Below are 10,714 nucleotides of genomic sequence, written 5' to 3'. Positions count from 1 at the left end.
CCCCCTTGTCTTTTTCTATTCTTTATTTTTGTAATTTATTTGGCCTTTTGTATAGTCGCTGTGGTACATTGCTGACGACATTCGATCAAAGATAAAGCGTCCGTTAAGGTACAATATAAAGATTTCTACATTATATGTATGTATACACACACGATACATAATACATACATATATACATACATACACACACACACACACACACACACACACACACACACACACACACACACACACACACACACACACACACACACACACACACACACACACACACACACACATATATATATATATATATATATATATATATATATATATATATATATATATATATATGATTAGAGAGACAGAGAGAGAGAGAAGGGGAGAGAGAGAGAGAAAGGGAGAAAGAGTAAGAGAGAAAATCAAAACCAGCCCTTACTCTCATTTCACGTCAATATAGTTGTATCCCCCTACCGCCATGCTTTCCATTCGATCGAGGATAAATGGCCTAAGCCTATAAGAATTATGAGTTTTGGAACAATATAGACGCTGCTCGAAATGGTGGGGGAGGGGGGGGAGGGAGGGAGACTTATGTGTGTATATTGTATTAACATATGGAGTGAGACATAGTGTGTGAGGTCTTTTTTCATTATACAACTTTGACTGTATGCTATACCCTTCCATATTTTATTATTATTGTTATTGTTATATCTTTCTCTCACCCCCCTGTCCCATCTCTCCCTGTCCCATCTCTCTCTCTTTTTTACATATTTATGTGCATATGTGAGTGTACCTATGTGTGTATGTGTTTACCCGAGCGTGTCTATTAATACATATACTTCACCAAATGTACCAAACTGTCGAATTCCATGTCGAAATCGATAAAACCGGAGACCCAGCAGATTAAAACGCCCAGCTAATATACTAATCTCTTTTTGCACTCTATAATTACCGCCAGTTACCGATAACGGCTGTTCCAGATTGGGCGAAAGAAATGCCAAGGCAGTTTACTGTGCGTGCGTTTGAAACAGTAGTTGGAACTTCGCGGTTTGATGTGATAATTTCTAGGGCGGTCTCTGCATTGGAAGAGTTTTGTATTTCTTTGTCTGTCTGTCGGTATCCCTTCCTCCTCCTCCCTCTCTCTCTCTCTCTCTCTCTCTCTCTCTCTCTCTCTCTCTCTCTCTCTCTCTCTCTCTCTCTCTCTCTCTCTCTCTCTCTCTCTCTCTCTCTCTCTCTCTCTCTCTCTCTCTCTCTCTCTCTCTCCCTCTCTCCTCCCCCCCCTCTCTCTCTCTCTCTCCCCCCCCCCTCTCTCTCTCTCTCTCCTTCCCCCTCTCTCTTCCTCAATTTTACATCGATTTCTTGCATAACAATCTATACATCCGACATACATTGATTACCGCCATTTGTCTTTCAAACGATACGATTCAATATTTCAAATCATACGAAACGCCTAAGACAACACAACGAATCACAGAAACGTCAACCCTTTACATGAACGAATCGCAAAAGAAACAAAAAGATAAAAAAGAATATAAAAAATTGATAATAATAACAAACAGAATGACCGTAGGATAGCCAAGCACCCACCACAGGAAGCCGTAATAGATGGGCAAAGCAGTGTTATTTGTAATTGATTTGCTCGCCATGACGCAATTACAGCCGTCGGTGATACACAGCTGTCCTTTGGGTCTTGGAGTTTAACTTTGTGGGAAATGTTTGTGAAATTTGAGATCCAATCGGTGAATGTGTGTGCGTGCGAAATGGTTTTATGTTGGTGTTATGTTTCTTGTGTTTGTGTATGCGTGTGTGTGTGTGTGTGCGTGTGTGTGTGTGTGTGTGTGTGTATGTGTATGTGTGTGAGTGCGCACGCGCGCTTATGGTGTGCGTTAGAATTCGGAATAAATGGATATTTTGTTTCAAACATACACACGCCAGTAAATATTATAAGGATCATATCACAGCTATTTGAGTGATATCACTCATCTGTTAAACCCGATTCCTCTAACAGGACACAAAGACCAGACCAGTTATATATCGATTTTCGATCTGTTCGTGCCATTAAACTTTAGGGGAATTCATACGCACGTTGAATTCTATGTCGCCCTCACATTGGCTGTCAAATCTCCCCCCGCCCCCACCCCCACCCCCATGGCCCGACCCACTGTGTTCCCAGAATTCAATTTGATATTTTGATGTATGTAGATATATGAGTGTGAGTGAGTGAGTGAGTATGTGACAGAGAGAGAGAGAGAGAGAGAGAGAGAGAGAGAGAGAGAGAGAGAGAGAGAGAGAGAGAGAGAGAGAGAGAGAGAGAGAGAGAGAGAGAGAGAGAGAGAGAGAGAGAGAGAATTCTGTATGCAAGGGTACCCTAATGTACCAAACGCCAACTACAAACCATTAAATATTATCATTTTTACAATACTCTTTCTCTCTCTCCTCCATAAAGATAGTGAAACAACCAAACAACCAATTCCTCATAGAATTCCCTAATTCTCTTTGACTCCGACAATCCATCACAGGAGACGTTAGAATATCTATTGTATAGGCTGTAAACCCGGAACAAAACATGGCTTCATACCGTATTCATACAGAGTAGGCCTACCCGCATGGATTTTTCCTTCGTTTAATATATGTGTACTGACTTTTGAACATTGTTTTTTCTTCGTGCGACTGAGTGTGTGTGGAGGGGGGTGTTGTTGCAGTCATTGTTAAGTTGCATTATATAAAAACAAATTATATGATTGGGACAAATCAATCGAAATAAAAACAAAATAACAAAATGAAGTTCAGTATAGGGAAGTTTTTACACACAAAAAAGCAGAAAAACAAAACAAACAACCAATTCAAAAATTCGAATGTAGTACTCAACAGACGCAGAAAAATAACGTTTTCAGTCTCCGAAAAAAACACACATAAAGTATATAAACCAGTTATTCTCGCTGTTTAAGGAAGCCTGGCCGTTCCGTTACACAATTTATTTCAACAGTTGTATAATTTTCTTCCTTAAAACGACCTTTCTAAGGTTGTTTAAGGTAAGAAGCGGAAAATTAAAAGAATGGAGTGATTATGCAGAACCAACTTGTCCGAAAGGTGAGGGGAAGACTTTTTTCGAAAGTTGGATTTGAGATTATAGCGACTAATATTATGTTGTTTTTTCATAATTATACGTTCTTATATCCCTGCTGTATTTATATATATTCACTATTTTGTCTGTATATAAAAAGAGAATTTATAGTTTGTTAATAGATTATCATTCCAAAAGTAATGCAATTCTACGAATTGTATAAAATAAACAAATTGAAATATAATTAAGATAGACAGTTAGACAATTTGACAATAAAAAAGTACAAACCAAAAATAATAACAAATGAAAATGCTTCACAAAACACAACAGGAAAGGCCTAAGAGCTCTCTCCCCGCAGACAAGAGGCACGCAACCCTTCCTTTCCTTCCCCAGTCTCGACGACTCAAGTGCCCTCACCGGTAACCGGGAACTGGTGTCTTCTCCCTTCACGTCCTCGCATCCTCTTCCTGTCCAGGTCTACCTGTAGGTTCGGTCTTGGATGCGATTTAAAAAGGATTACTCTGGGTGCAAGGGAATCCGGGTGTACATAGGGGCCGAATTTTGGTGCCGATTTTTTTTTTAATATATATTTTTTTGTTTTGGGATTATGAAAATTTTGAGATATATTTATAAGTATACGTTTTTTTTGTCCTTATTGAAAAAAGATAAATTCGCAGAAAATCGAACGCAGAAAGTCTTGATAAAATATAAATATACGAATAAGCAAATGGAACAAAAACAAAGGAACAAGAGAGAGAGAGAGAAGAAAGAAAAATGATAATATACGCGACAGAATAATCCGAGACGTAATCTTATAATATCAAAGAGATCTATGATAGAATTAGCGACGGGCTGTGATTTTTTTTTTCTTCTTTTTTTGAAATTGCTAATCCAACGGTTCGGGAAAAATTCAACTGACATTTATAATACACGTTGGTCTAACTCTCTAACTTATCTGCTTAGCAACACAACTGTCGACGTAAATATTTTTGATTCGCCTTTGCAAATTCTTTCTTATTTTTGCATCTTTATCCACAAGCAAAATTTTCACATTCTAGTGTATCTTGAATAGCAGAATAACCACTTAAATATCAACAGTTCCCTCTTTTCCTCTTTATCAAAGTGTTCCATTTGTTTCCTTCTCCTGTCAGTTCTGAAATACCTTCCACTCGCTTTGTGTGTTTTATTTTGTTCTTATATTAATCCTTCCTTCACTTTCTTCTTATTTATTTCCTTTTTTTATCTAAATAATATTACAAATTTGTTCTAAAGAATGCATAGTGCTTTAATAAGAATCATATTATTGATTTCTTTTATCTGTTCTAATATAATTGTCACGAAATAGATAGATAGCTACGTTTCTCTATCTTTTTGGTCGAGATCGCCGCATTTCCAACACTGGGAACCTGACCACACCATAAAATAAGGTCAGAGGTCACTCGGAGGAGGGACTCTGCCCGTGGGATCTGCATAATGGCACAAGGATTTAGTGAAGGTTCTTTTTTACTAATAAAGAAAAGAAATAAAGAGAAATGTTAAACACTGTCAGGTTCAAATGACAGCCAATTTTTATACATGTGAACTATCTTATAATTCAAAAGTTATAACAAAAATATTATTTCAGATAAGACTAATTGCATTAATATCACTTATTGCTCAAAACACGGCATAATTAAACTACTATTATTAAACCTAAAAGTTATAAAATTGTTACATCACCTTTGACTAAAACTGACATACAGCGTTAGAAAATCTATAATCCTGTAGGTGTTATAAAATTCCATAACAGTTATAACCAAAAGTGTGTCAGTCAACCACAAATACAGAAGCCAGCTCATTCCCTTCCGTGGGAGACAACCTAGGTCTTGCCGGGAACCCTTACGCGTGACGAAAACAAAAGGGGTCTTCTGCTTCACTTTCCATCGTATTCGCCTTTTCCATAGAAGCGAATGCAGAGACGGAATTGAAAAGACGAGAAATAAGTTAAATGTGATTTAAAAGAGAGATAGAAGGGGAGGAAACTATGACATAAACGCTCTGTCAGATACTACGGTAGGAACCAGTCCAGAGGCGTGAATGAGATCAGCTGTTATGTCCCAGTGACGGACATTGTTGCGTTGTTTATCAGCTGTGGGAAGTTTGACGCTCAATTATCGGCTGTTCTGACGTGCAGCTGCTTATTGTCGACCCCTCGTTCTTTTTCCCCTCGGCCTCCCCCTCCTCTTCCCCTCTCTCTCCCCCTATCATCATCCAATTTCCATCTACTGCAGGTCTTGATGTGTACCCGCATGAACGGACACCTTTTTTTCCAGATCAACATCGCTGTATCTCCAAAAAGAAATCATTGGATATACATCTTTACTAAATTCTCTTTGCCCTTCCCTTCGTACCTCGAAGGAATACCAACATGTAAACAAAAGTCAACGAGGGCAAATATCCGTAAAAAAATGTTTCTACAGGCCTATCATCGCGTGCCACCCTCCCCCCTCCCCCCCTTCCACCTCCCCTATCTTGCGCGGGCGACCGTTGGCTTTGACGATCCCTTGGAATACGGAGTCGATAACTGATGTGGGTTTATGATCAAGTTGGGGGGGGGGGGGGTATACGATTCGGGAACCCGTAAGACCGATTAGATTCCGTTGTTACATTTCTGTATCCGAATTAGCTGTCGACATCGGAATATGCTTGTGTATTCATGCCTATCTTTGAATACATTTATATTTACGTTGAAGCATGAATCTTCGTATATCCATCAATGTATGAGGATAAATAGATGGATATATTGATAAGGATATCTCGGCGCAAAGGCTGCCTTGAACACGGACACAGCGCCAGGACCTAAAAGTGAACTGCGTGAGGCACGTGTAAGTGCGGCTTGGAGGTGTGATCCTATGATTTCCTCTCAGGTAAACGCAATCATACCTGCGTGTGAGGTACCTTTGAGGATTCTCCGAAGAATGAGGGAGGGAGGGAGGGAGGGAGGCAGGAGGGTTCAGGGGCAGGGGGGAGTGGTCAGGTCATTGCCTGTCTGCCTCTCCCCCCCCCCTCTCCTGCCAGCCTCATCTGTAACCCCTAACCCCCTACCCAACCGGTGGCTTCCCCACGCCCCTTCCTCCCCCACCCCCCTCTTATCCTTCCCCCTAATGGACGAGAGGAAGGGGAAGGTCACACTAGTAAGGGTCGGGGAGCTGACGGGTGAAGACATCTGTGTTGTGGTCCTCGCGGTGTGTGTGTGTGTGACGTGACGTAACGTGAAGGAGGAAAAGACGAGACATCCTTTGCTTAAAGTTTAAAGTTTTTCTCTCCACGATAAATAAGATAACTTTTTCTTAGTTTTACACTTCTTTTGTGTCATACTATCACCGTGGAAGATAATAAATAAGGTGTTTTTACCTTATTCATTCACTGTTATTCACGTGACGTAGTGGAAAAGAAGACGTCTTGCATTCATTCACTCACTTGTTATTCACGCTGGAAAAGTGATGAATAAGTGGCATACGCACAAGTGTTGTCATGATTGAAATCGGATGGAACAAGAGGAAAAAGTCCGTCAAATTGAATAACAAACAAAACACAAAGAAAAACAAGGTAAGTGGCTAAAATAAAACGGAACATGGGTATCTTATGCTAACAAGTTTTAAGCTCTATGAATGAATAATGTGCATTATGATTCACTAAAAATCCATCTTTTTAGGGGCATACGTTCTTCATACATATTCATAGTGTAAGCTTTTAGTGTAGGAAAAGAACGAAGGATATTTTTCTCCTTTCCTGTCCAGCTTAAGAGCCATTCCACCAGCTGTTCGAGCTCGTTACTGCAGGTGGAAGACGCAAAACTGCTTTGTCTGTTCGGCCGAAGTAAAGTGTCTCGAGAAGAGGAAGGAAATTCTCTCGTATTCCCCTTCGCTTTATATCTATTTTACTCGTTGTCTATATATATTTGCAGTCTACATCTTCCTATCTGTCTGTTCATTTCAGTCATTATGTCTATCTATCTATATGTCTGTCTATATGTAACTATATGTCTATAATCTGTGTATCTATCTGTTTATCTATCTTTCTGTTCATCTATCTATGTGTTTATCTATCTCTCTGTTTGTTTATCTCTATCTGTTTATCTATCTCTGTCTGTCTATCTATCTATCTATCTATCTGTCTGTCTGTATCTATATCGTGGGCTAGGATATACATCATAGTGCACTAGCAACATAACACCAAACCGTCACAGGAGAAGATAAAATCCGTGCACCATTCTTGCACCAAAGCCAAAATCTAAAAAAGTGCTGTGACCCCTCCTCCTCCTTACGACATAATCCCGCAAAACATATCAGCCCAACTTCCATTTTTGATTACGCAGGACACTCAACCACCACCTAATCCACCACCTATATTTGGTAGAGAGCAAAACGGAAAAGGCTCGGTATACAACGGAAGGTTTTGACTCGTATCCCGCTCTGAAGCCACGCCTACGTACCCTGTCTCGCTACCTTATTGGGGTGTGATGTATTTCGTTTTGTTAATTATGAATAGCATGGTTCCCTTACAAGGTGTCAAGATAAGATATAATGGCCTGGTGAAATTATGCTGGTTTTATTAATAAGTTTGAACAAGTTTTTTTTCTTCTTTGTCTGTCAGGTCGAGTTGTGATGGTTTAATTCTTAATGAGACTGAGTGATTGATTGCACCGTCTGAGACGTTTGATTTCCGACTAATTAAATAATTTGAAATTCTTATCAGGGTGGAATATCTTTTAACAAAAAAAAAAAAAAATCGTGATTATGAAAAAAAGAGAAACCTTTCCGTAACGTTTTAATTAGACAAGTCATCGTTAGCCAGTTAATTATTCACATAATTAGTAAATCACAAACCATATCTCTTTTTCACACATTTGTTTTTCTTATTCAGACAGCTATACCTGTTTCACTGATTACAATCGACGATTACATATTTTACGACAAAGAAGTAAAAAAAATAATAATAATAACAAAAGCATAACTTAAAAAACACACGAAAAAACGTTGTTGCTCGGGGCTAACCTACCTGTTGTGTGACCCCCCCATTTCACACCTCAACCGCTTGACCTTCACCTGCATACTTCACACGCCACTCACTCCTATTACGTTCATTAACACTCGGTCAAATGCGGCTACCGGTGCAGTTAACACCTTTTAGGAGGAGGTTGAACTTTATCGTGGCAGGAAAATCACAGCCGCACACACAGCCACATGCGTTCATACGTGCATACATGCATACATCCCTACAGTCATACATTCACAAACAAACACACATATTATACATTAATTTATAAGTACATACATTTAGACACAAACATATATATTCATACACAAGCACATATATTAATTCACACATTGATTCATATACATACATGTATACATACACACATACACACACACACACACACACACACACACACACACACACACACACACACACACACACACACACACACACACACACACATGCATACATATACATACAGGGAAAGTTTCCATATACGCACCACTGTAAATCACAATTAAGACCATCTATTATTACGATCGAATAAACTTTTTCCCTCCCCTACAAATCATAAACCTTGAGATGTTATTTTGATTAAAAAAAAAAAGCATCCGTCTTATCAGATCCAATCCGATTATAAGAATGATAGACGTCCATTCCGATTCCCTTTTTTGGAGAATTAATGTATCTTGTGAGAGGATTTAGTCCCCTTTAAAAAAACCGTTCGACCGCCTCCCTTTCCTTGCTGTTACAGGGGTGTCGAGTCCACGGTAGGGGGGCGAGGCGGAGCTAAGGAGGGGGGTTGGGGGTAGGGGGTGATGTATATTTAGATTGTATAGAATGCATTGTAGGATACAGAGAGGGAGAGGGAGGGGGGGGGAGAAAGAGAAACAGAGAGAGAGAGAGAGAGAGAGAGAGAGAGAGAGAGAGAGAGAGAGAGAGAGAGAGAGAGAGAGAGAGAGAGAGAGAGAGAGAGAGAGAGAGAGAGAGAGAGAGAGAGGTGGGGGGAGGGGGAGGAAGAGACAGAGAAAGAGACAGAGACAGAGAAAGAGACAGATAGTTAAAGAGAGAGAGAGACAAAGACGAGATAAACACACACACGCTAATCTCCAGCAAATTTCCCAATGATTCCCCCATCAAAGAACAGATCAAAATATTTTGACCTTTTTACGACTCATTCCGCGACCTCACTTGACACACACATTAACTCCACCCCCACCCACACCCCGACCCCCACCCCCAACCCCCAACCCATAAACGACCGAAGAATATCGCACTTGCAAAGCCGAAACTTAAACCCACTCACATCCTCAATAATAAGTGATAGGCCTACAGCTTTTCCTTAATTCTTAACGGTAGGCCTTTTTTGTGGTACAAGGATTTCGGTTTAGGTGTTACTAGCTGTACCTGTTAATCCTGTTTGTAATGTGAGGCAGCTTGACCGTTGAGTGTGAAGAGTGATAGATGTCATGTGTCATTAGGCATTGTTGAGGGCATCGGTTGGGGGCGGAGCTTAAGGAGGGCGGGTATAAATTTTGTCATGGTTATTCTTTTGATTATTTTCCTATCATTTATTTATTTGATGCATGTGTTTACTATCATTATTATTGCGTTATTATTATTATTATTATTATCATCATCATCATTATTAACATTATTATTATCATCATCATTATTAACATTATTTTTATCATTATTATTATTATTATTATTATTATTATTATCAACATCATCATCATCATTATTAACATTATTTTTATCATTATTATTATAATGAACATTATTATTATCAACATTATCGTCATTATTATTATCATTTTCATCATTATCATCGATATAATATTGATCTATCATCATCGTTACCATCATTAACATAATGATTGATATCACAATCTCCATTTCTATTCGATCTATTTTTCCCGAAGTTTAGTCAAACGGTTACAGCTAATCGGTACCTTTGCGTCTGTGTGTGCTTGTGTGCGTGCGTGTGTGCGTGCGTGGCCGACCCCTCATCGCTCACAAGACAAATCGTCCAAATATTATTAATCATTCATAAGCATAAATCATCATATTCATCACTCCCAATCATTATATTCATCACCTCGGCCCAAGTTAGCCAAGATAGCGCCTCAGGCAAAGACGATTCTCGACATACCTCATCTTTCATACGTTCCCCCCTTCTCCCCTTCTCCTCCCCCTTTCCCCCTCTCCCCCCTCCCCTTCCCCTCCCCCATTCACCTCTCCCTTCGTGGTATCTTTCTTCCTGTCGTATTTATTTTTCGTTTTTTTTTCCTTCTTTTATCCTTTTTTGCTTATTTTGTTTTTCATTTGCCTTTTATCTTACCTCCATGTCTTTCCTTTTTTGTATTTTTTCTTCTTTTTTCCTTCGCATCTATTCTTCCTTCACATCTTTTCTCTCCTTCTCATCTTTTCTTCTTCCACACGTCTCCTCTCACTTTTCAGTCTCTCTTTCACATCTAATTATCTCGCCTTTCCTTTCACACCTTATTATCCTTCGCATCTCATTATCTCGTCTTTCTTCCTTCATAGCTCCTTCTCTTCCTCCTTCCTTTACATCTCTTATTACCTCCTTCCTTCAGATCTTCTTTTCCTCTTTCCTTCACATCTTCTCTTCCTCCTTCCATCACA

General features: G+C 39.4%; 1 protein-coding gene across 1 annotated transcript in view; it reads left to right on the top strand.

Moving 5' to 3' along the window:
• Positions 1 to 6,204: 6,204 nt before the first annotated feature.
• LOC122257908 (uncharacterized) overlaps positions 6,205 to 10,714 on the top strand; it is a gene marked incomplete in the record, with an annotated part of 260,899 nt that continues 256,389 nt past the window's right edge. Inside the window, 1 exon segment of the mRNA XM_086542632.1 lies at positions 6,205 to 6,634. Coding sequence (XP_086398758.1) covers positions 6,560 to 6,634 — 75 coding nt within the window.

This window comes from Penaeus japonicus, unplaced genomic scaffold (genome assembly GCF_977035675.1).
Source record: "Penaeus japonicus unplaced genomic scaffold, GWHDUDI00000001_assembly GWHDUDI00000012, whole genome shotgun sequence".
Taxonomy (NCBI): domain Eukaryota; kingdom Metazoa; phylum Arthropoda; class Malacostraca; order Decapoda; family Penaeidae; genus Penaeus; species Penaeus japonicus.
This window is presented reverse-complemented; position numbering and strand designations above follow the sequence as displayed.